The 17066-nt window shown below is 44.3% G+C and overlaps 1 protein-coding gene across 2 annotated transcripts in view; it reads left to right on the forward strand.

Moving 5' to 3' along the window:
• BAZ1A (bromodomain adjacent to zinc finger domain 1A) overlaps positions 1-17066 on the forward strand; it is a 57654-nt gene that overhangs the window by 2428 nt on the left and 38160 nt on the right. For both annotated transcript variants that reach the window (XM_069951370.1, XM_069951371.1), the window contains exons 3-7: positions 3923-4201; positions 5834-5959; positions 8545-8646; positions 10458-10545; positions 13452-13577. In XM_069951370.1, the coding sequence (XP_069807471.1) occupies positions 3923-4201; positions 5834-5959; positions 8545-8646; positions 10458-10545; positions 13452-13577 (721 nt within the window). The remainder of the gene's footprint in view (positions 1-3922; positions 4202-5833; positions 5960-8544; positions 8647-10457; positions 10546-13451; positions 13578-17066) is intronic.

Consider the following 17066-nt stretch of genomic DNA (forward strand, 5'->3'; position numbering starts at 1 on the left):
CTTTAGAACGGGGCTGAGTTTGTGTTGTGAATGGAGCCACAAGTTGCATATACATGCAGCTGTTTCATCTTTTTTCTATTGAAGTAACCATAGGTCGACATGTACTGTACTTCTTCCTGGCAACTCTATAGACAGTGAATGGAACAACATGGCTGATTCTTCATTCAGCGCCTGACTTAGACTAAAGTGTACGGGGCCCTTATTTTATGTGCAGGTACAGACTGCACTGTGCAGAATACATACATCGGTTGTATACCTTAGTAATTCTACAGAGGTGTTTTTAGTCTTTTGTCTGAAAGCATCAGTCATTTAGACTGACATGTCATAGAGATAAGTCAAAAGTTTTGGAGCTGATACCAAATGTAAGCCATGACCCCATTCATAAGATTTTATATGGATGCCACTGGAGGTGGCATAAGTGGTCAAGGGTCCTATTCCACAGGCCGAGCAGGGCCCGATCAACGATGTAAACGAGCGCCGATCTGCTAGATCGGCACTCGTTTACTAGGCCTATTTCACGGCCCGATGATCATTGAGCGAGGACTGCAGGGACATTGTTACCGATGTCCTTGCACCATACAGTACATTACCCGGCAGGACTTCTCCTCCGCTTCGTCTTTCTCCCCGGGTCCCACAGTGCAGCATCAACTCCGGAGCAGCCTGTCTGAGCTGTCAGACCGCTCAGCCAATCACTGGCAGCGGCGGTCCTTGCCTGTGATTGGCTGAGCGGTCTGACAGCTCAGTCAGGCCGCTTCGGGGCTGCTGATGCTGTGCCGCGGGACCCGGGAAGGAAGATGGAGTGGAGGAGAAGTCCTGCCAGGTAATGTATGCTGCTTCTCAAATCGTCGGTCGCCCGCCGTGCACCGCTATTCCACGTACCGATGCACAGTGGGGGACCGATGATTTTAGGTCTGGCCCTAAATAAACGATCAGTGGATGACACGATCATCGGCTGATTGTTTTCTCTATTCCGATTCGGCCGATTATCGCTCCTGTGGAATAGGCCCCTAAGAAAACAGAAAAAAATGTTGATTTCTGAGGGAAGAAAGAGGCATAGGGGACATTTACTATTGAGTGTAAATCATGCAGTATTTGTCTGTTTTTTACCAAGTCAAATAGGACTAATTTAACAAACTTTTCATAAATTTGTTAATAGATTGCAGAATATTCACAAAAAAATTGCGGAAAGAAATGAACCTGGTACTCAACAGACATAGGTCTGCACCAGTTTGTGTAACTTGTTGAAAAGCCGCAAATAATAAATTGTGCACAAATCATGGATTATAAGACAGACTTATTTTTTAAAAGTTGCATCTAAAGATCACCTGTCAAATACTAGTCCATAAATAGAACTTAGTGACACTGTCACCCCCTTTGTGCATTCTGACATCTCTACACAGGTGTAAAGGGTAAATTTAGCGGTTTTCATACCTTATTTAATATCATACGTCATGGTGTTTGTTCAAGTAAAAAGTGTCCTTTTATCAACTGCAGATTGTATTAATTGGGCGTGGCCTCGCGATATTAGCGCCACTTAGCCCCGCCTGCAACGGCACCATTGGCCCCGCCCCCTCGTCCACCATTGGAACAGGCTGGCTGAAAGGTCTAGACCCCACCCCCTTTACGTCAGCCAACCAATGGTTGTCAAGGGGGCGGGGCCAACGGTGCTGGGTGGCGCTAATGCCACGATGCCACGCCTACTTAATACAATCTGCAGTTGATAAAAGGACACTATTTTTACTTGAACAAACACCATGATGTATGATATGAAATAAGGTATGAAAAACGGTAAATTTACCCTTTACACCTGTGTAGAGATGTCAGAATGCACTAAGGGGGTGACAGTGTCACTTTAAGCGAATGGGCAAAAAATCCAGTTCACCTAAAGAGGCACAAAGCCCTTGATAAATGCCCCCATAGTTTATATAGAAACTGCACTACAGACTTGGACGTAACAGCTGCTTGTGTTGGACACTTTGAAAAAAGCCATTATCAATCCTCTGTGACCGTCTCAGAAGCTGTGTGGTTTTCCATACCCGCTGAAATGTATCTGCCTTCCCTGAACCTTTTCAGAGTTTTGTACATACATTTTTCTTTTCCCTTTTTAGTTTACCTCCTTGCCATGTTTTTGCTTTCCAAACTGGCTGCTGCTTGCTTGGACCCACAGACATACAAAGTACATTGCAGCTTTCTGGGGAGCAACGCAGTTGGATGTACAAAGACTGTAATTGGAGACTATTGAGCTGACAGGAGTTATTGTTCAAGTTGTTCCTGTGTTTTCTGAGGAAAAGTGTTTTTTACATGTTTATTACTTTTTTTTCTCTATGAAAAGTAACTGAATTGAGTGATTTCTATATATACAGTTGTTCTCCTGGGTTCAGATTAAGAACTGGGGGGGGGGGGTATTTTTACAGCCGGTTAAAAACCAATACATTAAAAAAGTTGCAGCTTCTCGAGTAAAGCCTGTTTGTGTTGAAACATTTGCAGTTTCCTATCCTTGCAGATAGATATTATATTTTGTCAGTGTACATTATAACACAAGTCCACTTTACCTTGGAGCTATTGTCGGTTTCTACATGCAGGGAACAGGCAGCAACTGCAGCGGTAGAGGCTGTTCTGTATCAATAGCATTGTGTGGCAGCAGAGTGGGGATTAAGTAATATGTTATTAACTGTTTCTTTTAATGAAGTTTCTACAATAAAGTTGAATATTTTACATGAGCTGAAGGCATCCTGTTGCTTTTCTTTGATATGTTATTAAAACATTGAATTGAGAAAAAAAAACACTAGTACACCTTTTTAAGTGATATTGTTGCCCCTGTTGGTAGTGGTAATGATCTTGGCACCATCATAGACAGTGGCTGCTGCATGTTGTAAAAAGTACCTCTTGTAAGTGCTGTCTGTATCTTTTTGGTGTAAAAAATGCTTTTAATCGGTAGTGTCACTGAGGCACCTTGGTCTGGCGCTGTAATCCATGCCCCCCCCTTCCTTCCCCATGTGACATGCGGGGAGAGGGAACTCAGTGGCCGAGAAGACATGTTAATTCTTTGGGTGGATGCCGGAATCCGTCAGCAAATTTAAAGTTTATAGGACAGGAGAAAGTCCATGCGGAGGCCGCCCGGCGGAGTCTGTTTGAGGTCTCCACGCGTATTCCGCAGTTTGAACGTACCCTATTAACTACTTTTAACCTTTTAACTTCTATAACTATGGACGTTTGGCAGAAAGAAATAAACCAAAAAGTGTCTGGTTTTGCCCATTGGAACCAGTCATAGCTTAGGGTTTGTATTAACAGAGCACTCTAAGCAATGAAACCTGAGCTGTTGATTGCAATACACAAAACCAGACAAACAGTATTTATTTATTTTTTCCTTCCATTAGGTTTTTTTTTGTGGCAAATTGGTGTGAAAGTTCAAAAATAGGTTCCTAAATCTTGTGGAGCCTGTATAATGGCACTTGTAGTCCTTATGTCTCCTTACAGAACCATACATACTGTGTGTAAGTGGTGCCCCCCTTACAATCTATAATAGGAATTACTTAAAAAATTTACATTGAAAAAGCCTCAGTTCTATCGTGTTGTCAGGTGTCTGTAAATTCCTGCTCCCCCCATGATGAGGGAGTCTAGATGGCTGTCCTAGTATCTTGAAGGCCTATGTGGTGGTTTAATATTTTGTCACAAGATCTTCTCTGAAACCACTTTTCTAATAAGCGACTACTCAACTGTATATATAAGGCTGAGTTCACACATTGTGGCAGTGGGGTGGTTGGTGTGTCTCATGGCCAACCACACAGTTTACAGTTCTTGGCTGCAATGTGTGAAAGCACTGTGAGCATTTGGGTATTTGGTTGGCAGTGTTCCTCTGTAATTCTAGATTGACCTTTTTATGTATAAATTTGTGACAATTTTTTTTTTTTTTTTTACACAGCGAGTTCTTTGAACGCACTATTCTATGCAACAGTCTTGTCTGGAGCTGCTCCTTCACTGGGAAGTCAGGACTTACTTACCAAGAGGCACTTGAGTCAGAGAAAAAAGTGCGAAAAAGCTTGCTGAACTTCCCTGAGCCTGTGGTCGTACCTGTTTTATACCTTGCCACTCTTGCCAATCACCAGAGGGTATCAGATCTGTGTGAAGATATTTATGAATATGTGAAAGGCCGATTCTTTATTGGTGAAACTGTGACTGTAGTGAGAAACAGTGGTGCAAGGTAATGTGCTGAGCTTTTATGGAAATCACCTTTTACAATAGAGCAACACCTTTTAGCTTCCTCGGGCTGTGTTCCCTTCTGCATCACATTTTCTGTTTGGAATTTTTGACAATCTGTGAATTTCCTGACAGAACAGTGCAGCGTAAAACTCGATCATTTAAAGTGACGTGAATCGACAAACCCCATTAAATGCTAAACACTATAGGGCCTGACAGACTCATTGGGGGACATTTATGAAAGGGTGTAAATATACACCTTGTGTAAACTGCCCACAGCAACCAATGACAGCTCAGCTTTCAGCTTTGGTAGAGTATACGAGGAGCTGTGATTAGTTGCTGTGGGCAGTTTACACCAGGTGTATATTTACACCCTTTCATAAATCTCCCCTATTGTCTTGAAAGCAGGTGTGAACAGGGCATTAAAGATGTGATTATCAGGGCTGTGGAATTGGTAAGCCGCAGCTCCAACTCCGACTCCTGAATTTTATCAGGACTGACTCCGACTCCTGCTCCTTCATAAATGGCCAGTGGGATACCAGGGGAGTTATCACACTGGCTCAGCAGCTTCTCCCTAATGTCCTACATGATCCTGGGGCAATTTCTGAGGGAATAAGGAAATATAAAGCTGCTTCTCCTGTGCATGCAGTGGATGCAGCCAGTCTCCAGCCTCTATGTCCTGAACAACTCAGAAGTAGACTAGATGGAGCAGGTGGTCTTTTCCTGCTGACAATCTTCTATGTTTCTAACTAATATTCACTATACACTAAGAAACACTGGTAACAATGCCAGATTCCTGTAATATAGAGGTCAGCCATAGGGATATACAGGGGGTCACACATAGTGATATAGAGGGGTCACTGTGGGGGCACGCCAAAGCGCGCACACAGCCTGCTGCAGCCATACCTTATACACATACACACACAGCCTGCTGCAGCCATACCTTATACACATACACACACAGCCTGCTGCAGCCATACCTTATACACATACACACACAGCCTGCTGCAGCCTTAGCATATACACACACACACACACACACACTCACACCCTGCTGCAGCCATATCACATACACACACAGCCTGCTGCAGCCATAGCACACACACGTACGCACACACAACGCTCTGCAACCATAACACACGCACAGCTGCAGCCATAGGACACTGAAGGAAAACACACACTCTTCTCCCAGAGAGAAAACACCACATTGAGAACAAAGGTTACTGCTTCACTACTTATGTCTTTTTCTTCTCCTCTGGGTACTGATGTCTTAGAGACAATATATACTTCTGTGGCCAGAATGTAGTCAACTAGTGACCTTGCTCTGGTCATTTTCTGCATGTGAGTTTTTACTTGGACACCAAAGCAGGGTATGCTACACTTTTGAGACAGTGGAAACTTGTAGATGGGTGGGAAATGACCTGAATGTATTGGGTTATAAAAGTAAGTAGGGGTTTGTGCAGAGAGATGTTGGCACCCTGTCAAAATCCCTTTAGATTCCACATGGTAGAGAACAAAGGATTTATCAGTATATTAGTTCAATGTAGCTTTGCCAGGCTTTGTGTGTTTGATTTTTTGACTTGTTGAAACCTGTTTTCTATAGAGTGCTTATTACTTACTAACTTCTTTGTTTCAGGTTGGAGTGTACAGTCTTGGAAATTAAACTTCCACCACAGGAGAACGGAATGACAAACGGGCATGACAGTGACACAATAGTAATCAGTGACAGCGATGATGACTCTAAGGATGTTCCAGATAGCTGGTAGGAATAATTAAAAAAAAAATAAAAAAAAAAATTTATCAGTACCTCTGTACTGAGATTCTAACCTGTAATCTTCTAAATAGAAATAATGCTTTTATTTATATAGCGCCAGCTGGTTCTGCCGGACTTTACATAGTTTGCCAGTTTGGGTCCCTGTCCCCATTAGGGCTCACAATCTGTATGTTTTGTGTTTGGGAGGAAACCAGAGTATCCTTTTGATTTGAACCCAGGACCCAATTTTGCAAGGCTACAGGGCTAAACACTGTGCTGCCCAGAAATAGGCGCAATAAAACAGCAATCTGTGTTTTAAAAGGCTCATGATTCTTTGAGGCATTATTTTTTTTAGTGTTATTAGTATGTGCTTGGCTTATGGTAGAGCAGTGTTATTTATAAATGAGGTATTTTTATTATGGCAAGTTATCTATCCACAGAGTAAGGAATAGCTGTCAGATCTAGGGTCTGGGACATTGTACCAGTTGTAGATACATGCCATAAGGTTCAGTCAGTAGGGTTTGGGTGTTGAAGCGACCCACAATCTGACCCCCCCCCCCCCCCCCAAACCACTTGTACCTTCGGATATCTGCTTTTAATCCAAGATCTGTCCTGGGGTCCGTTTGGCAGGTGATGCGGTTATTGTCCTAAAAACAACTTTTAAACTTACAGCCCCGTGCCCTACGGGAGTATCTGTGCCCTAACTTTGCACCACCCCTCCATCCCTCCTCCCCACTCCATCATTAGGAATGCCACTGAAACATTTTCTCCATGCTGAACATTTGCACAGGTGTCTTAATGATTCAGCCCATGTGCCGGGCTGACACAGCTGATGAATAGTAGGCAATCTGCCTGGAGCATTACTAATGATGAGGATGGGGAGCAGGGACAGAGAGGTTGTGCCAGCCTAATGCATACACAATCTAGGCCTCTCCCGTAGGGCACGGGCTGCCAGTTTAAAAGTAGTTTTTTAGAACAATAACTGCATCACCTGCCGAACAGACCCCAGGACAGATCTTGGATTAACAGCAGCTATCTTAAGGTAGTGGTTTGGGGGGGTCAGATTGTGGGTACAAAGTCGCTTTAGCCCCTTAACGACGCATGATGGGTATACCCGTCATGCCGTCGTTAATGAGATGCAGAGTGTGCTCTCGGCGCCTTCCCTCTCTGCAGCGCACGGCATCCGGCTGTTTTGTACAGCCAGGGACCGCAAGCATTAGCCGCTGTGGCCGATTGCCGCGGCAAGCTAATTAGCTACTTAGATGAAGCTGTCAACGCTGACTGCTCCATCTAACTAACGTTACAGCCCTATCCCTGGTGTCTAGTGGGGGAGATTGGGCCCCCTTCCCCCACGATGCGATCGCGAAGGGGCAATCCCTTCTTACCCGGGCCTCAGCGTCTGTATGATGCTGATCCGGGCTTGGCAATAGATCAGTGTATTGTAAGTAAACTGTAGTGATCTCTATGAGAGATCACTGCAGTATTAATAAAAGTCCCCCAGGGGAACTAAAAGTTAAAAAAAATTAAGTTTTTTTTCATCACTTAAAAAAACCCCTCCCCTAATAAGTTTAAACCCCCCCCCCCCTTTCATATTTTATAAAAACAAAAAAAAAAACCATAAATATTTGGTATCACCGCGTGCGTAACCGCCTGAACTATTAAATTAAATTTATTACATTTCTGATCTCGCACGGTAAACGGCGTAAGCGTGAAAACTCGCCAAAGTGCAAAATTGATGATTTGTGATCACATCAAATCCAGAGAAATTGCAATAAAAAGCGATTAAAAAGTCGCATATGCCCAATCAAGGTACCCATAGAAAGTAACCATCATGGCGGAAGCAATGACACCTCAGCCCCATAGACCAAAGAATAAAAGCGTTATAATCCTGGGAATAGAGCGATTTTAAGGAACATATATTTGTTAACAATGGTTTGAAAAAACATTTAGTTATACATGTTACATATTGTTGTATTCGTAACGACTTGAGGAACATGTATAACAAAGTCAGTTTTACCCCAATGCAAACTGCGTAAAAAAAAAAAAAAAAGCGTGTGTTTTGTTTGTTTTTTTTGTTTGTTTTTTCTCTTTTAATTTTACCACACATTATTTTTTTTCTGGTTTTGCAGTGTACTTTATAAAAATAATTCAGCCTGTCATTGTAATGTGCAAAGAGTCGGGGAGCAAATGCACACTCCTCTTGGCCCTTCAACGATTTGGGTTTAAAAACCCCATTCAATTTGTTTTTTACATGTCTCTATAGAAAGTTTGTGACACTGCCCACTTAAAGTAAAAAAACCCTTGCATGTCCGAAATATATAGTGTTTTTTTTTTTTCTCACTGTCTATAAAGTATGGGCTCCTTAGCATTCAGCAGTGCAAGGAAGTTATACAATCTCAACAGCAGTAAAGGTAGAGATTTGGAAAATTGATTACTTCTGAATTTTGGGACGCAAATAAACACTAGACTAGAATCAGAAGGTGCAAAGGTGTCCATAGACTTTAACTTTGCAAGCCAGTATTGTCCATGAAAAGGATCATGTATACTTCATCAATGTTGATAAAAACTTAAAGGCTTTTTCTTATCTCACTCAGGAAGAAAAAAGAACCAATTGACCCATCATTATTGAAATACAAAGTAAAACCTATTGTAAAAGAAATGTATGAATCTGTTACTGTGAAACAGTGCCAAGTCAGGTATGTACTGTATGTCACTACTTCCAGTGTATTTCCTCTCTGACTGGAAAAAATCACAGCCCAGTGCTGCACATGGGCAAGGTTTCTGCCATATGCATGACCTGAACTACTGGTGTCAACCACAGCTTAACCTCTTAAGGACGCATGACGTACCGGTACGTCATGCGCCCGTAAGAGGTGTTCAGAGCGGGGCTGCGCGGCGACTCCGATCTGAACCGCCGCAGTCCCAGGTGCCGCTTGTAGCCCAGGACCGTGGGTATTAGCGGGCACGGTCCGATCTCAGTGCCCGCTAATACAGTAATCAGATGCAGCTGTCAAACATGACAGCTGCATCCGATTACCTGATGCAGCACTTCCCTGGTGTCTAGTGGGGGAGATCGCTCCTCTGGTACGTTGTTCGGGAGAAGCGATCGCCGTTAGTGCTGCCGGCCGGGGACCGCTCCAAGATAGCGCCGTCCCTGGCTCGGCACTCGTTTGTTTTCGGCTGCAGCAGCCGAAAGCAAACGAGTGCCGATCTCATTGATCTTTGCTGTATAAGTATATGTAAAAGTCTGAATCACCCCCCTTTTCCCAGGTTTTAAATAAAAATAAATAAATAAACATGTTTGCTATCGCCGCATGCGTAATCTCCCGAACTATTAATTAATCACATTCCTGATCTCGCACGGTAAACGGCGTAAGCGCAAAAAAATCCCAAAGTGCAAAATTGCACATTTTTGGTCGCATCAAATCCAGAAAAAATGTAATAAAAAGCGATCAAAAAGTCGTAAATGTGCAATCAAGGTACTGATAGAAAGAACACATCATGGTGCAAAAAATGACACCTGACACAGCCCCATAGACCAAAGGATAAAAGCGTTATAAGCATGGGAATAGAGCGATTTTAAGGAACGTATATTTGTTATCAATGGCTTGAATTATTTACAGGCCATCAGATACAAGAAAAGTTATACATGTTATATATTGTTTTAATCGTAACGACTTGAGGAACATGCTTAACAAGTCAGTTTTGCCCCAGGACGAATGGCGTAATAACACATTCCCCCCAAATAAAAGAAATGCGTTTTTGTTTTTTTTTTCAATTTCACCACACTTTGAATTTTTTGCTGGTTTCGCAGTAAAAATTCAGCCTATCATTGCAAAGTACAATTAGTGACTCAAAAATAAGGGCTCATCTGGGTTTCTAGGTGGAAAAATGCAAGTGCTATGGCCTTTTAAACACAAGGAGGAAAAACCGAAAACGCAAAAACGAAAATTGTCCCCGTCCTTAAAGGGTTAAAGTCTGTAATGGTGGGCATGTGTATAAATTATGTATAATTTTAGCCAATACAAGCAGTTAGCTGGCATGGAAGCTGAGTCTGGGGTGCACTATTCCATGATTTTACATGTATAGTGGCATAAAGAGGCAGAATGGGATCACAGACTGTCCATGCTGTGTTATACGTTGGAATAAGAAACATACTGTAGATTGTCGTTAGAGAGAGACCAGTTGGTCCATCCAGTCTGCCCTTCTAGTATTTACTTACGGGATAGATAGAGAATATAAATATATTTTATCCTATGTGTGTATATCCCAGGCATGTTTAAATTAAGTTATTGTAGATTTACCTACCACATCTGCTCATTCCAAGCATCTACTTTTTTCAGCAATATTTTCTCAAGTTGCTTCTGGTCTTCCCCCAACTAACCTTTGACTGTGTCTCTTTGTTCTTTAGCTTACTTCCCTCTTGAACCTTTTTAGGTCTTGTGTTAAACATGATGGCTGCTTTTTTTTTTTTCACGTTCATTTACTTTGCTTATCTTGATTGCAGCCGGAAACCCTCTCTATTTTCTCAAGAGAGACTGAAAAACTTCTTAAAACTTCATTGTGAAATACAAAATGGGATAGTAAAGCCCAAGGTAATTTTTTTTATTTTATATATTTATACAGTTGTTTCAAAGCACTGCATATGTGAGAACTGTAGGGGTATCTGCATGTTCCCATGTTCTCCATTTCCCATAGTTCTGAACAGATTACTATGCCAGGTAATAAAAGCAGCTTTGTGCCCTTGCTGGGGAGGTATCTTTCTGTCCTAATAGCACCGCAGTGCGTCCACAGCTGCTAATCACACAGATCATTGCTATGGCTAGGTTTCCACTGTTTTGGGGCTATTCTTTAAGTGCCTCATCTAAAAAATATTGCAGTATTCAACAGAATTCTGTGTGTAAACTGCTGTGTGCTAGGACCAACTTCTTAGTTGTCTTTACGTTAAGGGTCCATTTACACAGAAAGATTATCTCACAGATTATCTGCCAAAGATTTGAAGCCAAAGCCAGGAATGGATTTGAAAAGAGGAAAAATCTCAGGCTTTCCTTTATGACCTGATCTGTTTATAGTCCATTCCTGGCTTTGGCTTCAAATCTTTGTCTGATAATCTGTCAGATAATCTTTCTGTGTAAATGGACCCTAATACTCCCTTGTTTAAATCCCCCCAAATATAGATACTTATTGATTTTATGTGGGCTCTGAAATTTCTTGTAAATTGACTGGGCTTTATTGCAAGTGATCAAGGCACTATTGGCACTATTGTACTGCAATTACATGGTTTACACCTAAGTAGAATAAAATCACAGCAAAAACACATGCCATGTGTGAACATAGCCTTAAACACGGCCCTACCTGATTGGTGCTTGTTTGGCCGAACACTTAATCATAGTTGGATTTTAAACGACTGCACAAATGATGCAATCAGTCGTCAAAACAGCATTTATGCTTACCTCTATGACAGGGGTCCTCAACTGGCGGACCGCGGTCCGAACCCGGACCGCGGAGGCCAGCTGTCCGGACCCCTGGTCAGACCTTCTAACCGCCCCGGATCCGGTCTGTCCCGGGGCGGTTAGGAGGTCCCGCTCCCCACCGCACTGCCTCCCGCCCCATAGGCGTACTGTCCTTAGATGTCAGTACGCCTGTGGGGCTGGGGGCAGTGTCGGTCCGGCCCCCGGCTGATACGCGCTCTCTAGGGATGTCCCGGGGATTCCCCAGCAGAGCGCGCACCACAGACCTCAGTGTACGCTGCCGGCCTGTCCTTCCCGGAAGTGCAGGACGGCGGCGTACGCTGAGGTCACTGATGCGCGCTCTGCTGGGGAATCCCCGGGACATCCCTACAGAGCGCGTATCAGCCGGGGGGCGGACCGACGGGAAGAGACGAAGACAGCCGCAGCGGGGAACGAGGTGCTAGGTGAGTTGTTTTTGTTATTTTTTTTTTCTGTCTGGGGGGCATCTACAAGGGGAGAGCGCACAGGTGGACTATATACTACAGGGGGGACCTCACAGGGGGCTATATACTACTGAGGGGGCTATATACTACTGGGGGGAGCGCACAGGGGGCTATATACTACAGGGGGGACCTCACAGGGGGCTATATACTACTGAGGGGGCTATATGCTACTGGGGGGAGCGCACAGGGGGTTATATACTACAGGGGGGACCTCACAGGGGCTATATACTACAGGGGGAAAGCACAAGGGGGGCTATATACTACTGGGGGAAGAGCACAGGGGCGCTATATACTACTGGGGGGAGCTCACAGGGGGCTATATACTACAGGGGGACAGCGCATGGGGGGGGCTATATACTACAGGGGGAGCTCACAGGGGGCTATATACTACAGGGGGGAGCTCACAGGGGGGCTATATACTACTTGGGGGGAGCTCACGGGGGCTATATACTACTGGGGGGAGCTCACAGGGGGCTATATACTACAGGGGGAGAGCACAGGGGGGCTATATACTACTGGGGGGAGCTCACAGGGGGCTATATACTACTGGGGGACAGCGCACAGGGGGCTATATACTACAGGGGGAGAGCGCACAGGGGGGCTATATACTACTGGGGGGAGCTCACAGGGGGCTATATTCTACAGGGGGAGAGCGCACGGGGAGGCTATATACTACTGGGGGAAGCTCACAGGGGGCTATATACTACAGGGGGAGAGCGCACAGGGGGGCTATATACTACTGGGGGAGCAACAGGGGGCTATATACTACTGAAGGAGAGCGCACAGGGGGGGCTATACACTACTGGGGGAGCAACAGGGGGGCTATATACTACCAGGGCAGTCACCCCCTTTGTACCTTATACCAAAGGTTTGGTGATAGAGAAAAAAATGCCAATTTTCCCGCTAATAAGCAGCAATTCTGTATATAAATAGTTGAACGTTTGTGACAAAGTAACAAAACACGTTTCCTACTGATGTTCAGCTCGGACCTTCACCTGACAATATACCCCGGTAAGTGGACCTTCACTAAAAGTTGTTGAGTACCCCTGCTCTATGACTTCAACATTACAGGGTGCATTGGTAAGCTTGTCTTAAAATGCAGTTACCGGTAAGAAAAGGGGGACTGGATAATCGTGTAGTGCAGGTAACTGTTCCTTCGGTGAAAATATCAAGTGTGGCAGCCTGCACTGACAGCCACCCTGAATATGAGAACCTCTGGCATCAACTGAAAATAAATAAAATTCAAAAATCCACTACCCAGTGATAGCAGCCAATGTACACTATTACTACCCCCCCCCCCCCGCCCGCCCCCAAATTACATGTGCAAGAAACTATTTCCTGCAGCATGAGGAAATGTTTTGGGGGTAAGCCCCGTGCTCTTAGGTGGTCCTTAAATAACTGGCTTTACATAGTGGTGCTGGCAAGGTGTAGATTTGGGTGGGGGAAATATATAAAATATAGATATATGTAATCTATCTCTCTGTACTTGAGGCAAGAATCCAGATGTCATCTTCCAATATTTTGTATTGTGTGCTTTTCATTTTGTAGGCATGTAGTATTGCAAAGTATCAAATCTTAGAGAAGAACTTCTTCCATTATTTTCCTGATGAGCCTCCAAGATTCGTAGTGTCAGCAGAAAAAAAAGCTGCAGCTGCCAGAAAGCACCTTAGAAGGGTAAGTGGTTAAAGTAGTTGCCTGGCTAGGAAACCAATCTTCCAATACCTTATGAGGGTTTTCTGCATTATTAGAGGGCATAAGAATTCCAGCACTGCTTTATGTCGCTGGATTATACAGTGGCTGCAAAGATTCTGTATGTGAGGAACTTGGCATATTTGATTTCCATTATTTCATTTACCATTTAAGAGACTGTAGGTTTATGCTGTCCTATCTAAGGGTAGCTTAAACTAATGAGACATAAGCTGAACACAATGATGTATCATTTACATTGTTCATGTAGCTGATTTCAGAGATATATTCTGAATAACATGGTCAATAAGTATTCCTCTCCATTATAAGAATGACCTCAGTAGTCCTGGATATTCATGAGAAGCAGAAAACTCTGCCCACCAGCTGCTGATTGGCAGTTCTCTATCCTTTCTTTTTAGGCAGTTAGCTGTCATTTAGCAGCTGGAGGGCAGGGGGAGGGTTGTCACAAGAATCCTATTCTCCTGCATATTAGGAGAACGACTGAACAGAATGATGGAAGTAATACACAGATCTGTTCAGCATTTCTGTCACTAGTTTATGGTGCCCTCATTTAAAGCGACTCCGTACCCACAATCTGACCCCCTCCAAACCACTTGTACCTTCAGATAGCTGCTTTTAATCCAAGATCTGTCCTGGGGTCCGTTCGGCAGGGGATGCAGTTATAGTGCTAAAAACAACTTTTAATCCGGCAGCGCTGTGTCTAACGGCTTACATTTGTATATGCATTAGGCTGGCACAACCTCTGTCCTTCCTCCCCACCCTCCTCCTAATTAGTAATACTCCAGGCAGATTGCTTCCTATTCCCCCTGTGGCAGCCCGGCACATGGGCTGGATCGTTAATACACCTGTGCAAAGCTCAAACAGCATTAAATGTTCCTGGAGCATTCCTAATGATGAGGAGGGTGGGGAGGAAGGACATAGAGGTGGTGCCAGCCTAATGCATGTACAAATGTAAGCCCCGGCCGTTAGACACAGCGCTGCCGGATTAAAAGTTGTTTTTATGACAATAACTGCATCCCCTGCCGAACGGACCCTAGGACAGATCTTGGATTAAAAGCAGGTTTCCGAAGGTACAAGTGGTTTGGGGGGGGGGGACAGATTGTGGGTACGGAGTCGCTTTAAGGCAGAATAAACCTAATGACAGATTCCCTTAAGTGTTCGTGCAGTAGTAGTGTGTACCTAATGTTTAAACCTCCTTGGAGGATTTTTTTTTTTTTTAAGCCACAGACAAAATAGTGATCCCACCATTTTGATCCAGAATGATGCTATGCCAGGTTGTCTGTGGCTTATAATAAGCTGTCCAGCAGTAGAAGGCTGTGTGATGCAGGAATAGTAGTGGTGATAGGTGATGTTGGTGGTGTTTTGTGTTTGATTCCAGAGCACTTTCATATGATTAAAGAGTTAAATGGGTAATACCTCAAGAGCTAAAAAAATTTAATTCTCCCAAAACTAGCTGGTCTTACTTACCAAGTCCCCCTGAGAATTTTGAACAGTCTCCCGTCTTTCTAACTGCTTCCTTTCCATGGTTACAAGTAGGGATGGTCCGAACCTTCCGAGGTTCAGGTTCGTAAGAACCCGAACACCCGGCAGCAGATTCCCGCTGTCAGATTCCACGGAGCGGGCGGATACAGCGGGAGTAACGCCTGCAAAACTGGGATACAGCCTATGGCTGTGGCTGTATCCCAGTTTTCCAGGCGGTCCTCCCGCTGGATCCGCCCGCTCCACGGAGCGGGCAGACAGCGGTAATAGTTACCGAGGGTTCGGGTTCGTATGAACTCGAACCGAACTCTGTTCGGACCATCCCTAGTTACAAGTTTTTTTTTTTAAAAAAAAAAGCCGAACTATATCCAACATGGCGCCGGCCAGACAGCTACATCTCCCATCATGGAATGCTTATGTCTGATTGGTACATGATGTAGCAGAGCTGATATCCACAAGATATAGCAGAGTGGAGTGAGGGGGGGGGGGTTTAGGGGGTGCCGTGGGTGAGTCTTCCTTCCCGCAGCACTGATGATGCCCGGTGTATGTGTGAGGGGCTCCGCCGTGAATGTGCCCTGCGTGTATCTCACATCCGGGTGGAAAGGTTCTTTTGTTGTATAAACTTTCCTGCGGGTGAATCGCGGTGGGGTGGGAGGTGCGGCGGACCTGGGATACATGTACACCCCCGGGCAGCAGCTTTCTCTCCGTAGTAGGGGGGGCAGTTGAGCTGCAGGGGGGGCAGCGTCAGGGGGCACAGTGTGAGAGCCAAAGGTGAGCTCAGGGGCAGGGCCACACAGGTGACCTGGGGGGAGGGAGTTGGGAGACACTGATCAGCAGCAGCTGTCAGTGTCCTCCCCTCACTTTAATGGGCAGCGTTATAAGCCGGCCCATTGAAGAGATGGAGAACATGTGATGCCGACATGGAGGGTGGGGGATAGGAGCAGGGAGTGGTGACGGGTTGGACTGAGATTTGATGATTCTATGCGTTTGGTGGGGGTCTGCATCTAGATAACAGCAAAACTGTGCAGAATCTATAATAAATTGATATTGGAAAGATTGAAAGCTATGGGTGGGCAACGTATTAATGCAAAAAAAATTTTGGGGGGGAATACCCCTTTTAATATACTGAATGGATTATAAAATAAAAAAAACATGAATTTAGTAAAGAACAGACCGGTACATGGAGAGAGGACTGTACCTTGCTTACAATTTACTCTTTGTAACTTGGCCTCACATACCATGCTATACAGACAGCGGCTGGACACATCACACAGCCTTCTACCTCTGGACAGCTTACTTATAGACGGAGACACCTTGACAAGAGCCATTTCGGATCAGAATGGTGAGACTGTCATTATTTTTTATTTTTTTTTAGGCATCCTATAATTTGTGTTATTTTAAAAAACCATAGCCACTCTCTCATGTGTACAGAATCACTTTAGTTGTCAGCGTTATGCCTAAGGGCCCTATTCCACCGGACGATTATCGTTAGCATAATTGTTAACGATTAACGATCTCAAGCGACCGCTATTGCGAAAGACCTGAAAACGTTCACTCATTTCCATGGAACGATAATCGTTACTTATGATCGTAATTGCGATCGTTTCTTCTTCCGTATTTATTCGCTATTGCGTTCGTATCTATTGCGAACGACCGAACGATGTCTTATTCAATGCGAACGATTTGCGAACGAGCAACGATAAAAATAGGTCCAGGTCTTATAAAGCGATCAACGATTTCTCGTTCGGTCGTTAATCGTTAACTGCATTTCAAACGAACGATTATCGTTTAGATTCGAACGATTTAACGATAATCTGAACGATAATCGTCCGGTGGAATAGGGCCCTTAGACTTGAGCACCAGATTACAGAAATCTATTTATTTTGATATATTTGCTTCTGTAATGGTGCGTTTACACAGACAGATTTATCTAACAGATCTTTGAAGCCAAAGCCAGGATCAGATTATAAATCGGGA

This window comes from Dendropsophus ebraccatus, chromosome 13 (assembly GCF_027789765.1).
Source record: "Dendropsophus ebraccatus isolate aDenEbr1 chromosome 13, aDenEbr1.pat, whole genome shotgun sequence".
In the NCBI taxonomy this organism is placed as follows: domain Eukaryota; kingdom Metazoa; phylum Chordata; class Amphibia; order Anura; family Hylidae; genus Dendropsophus; species Dendropsophus ebraccatus.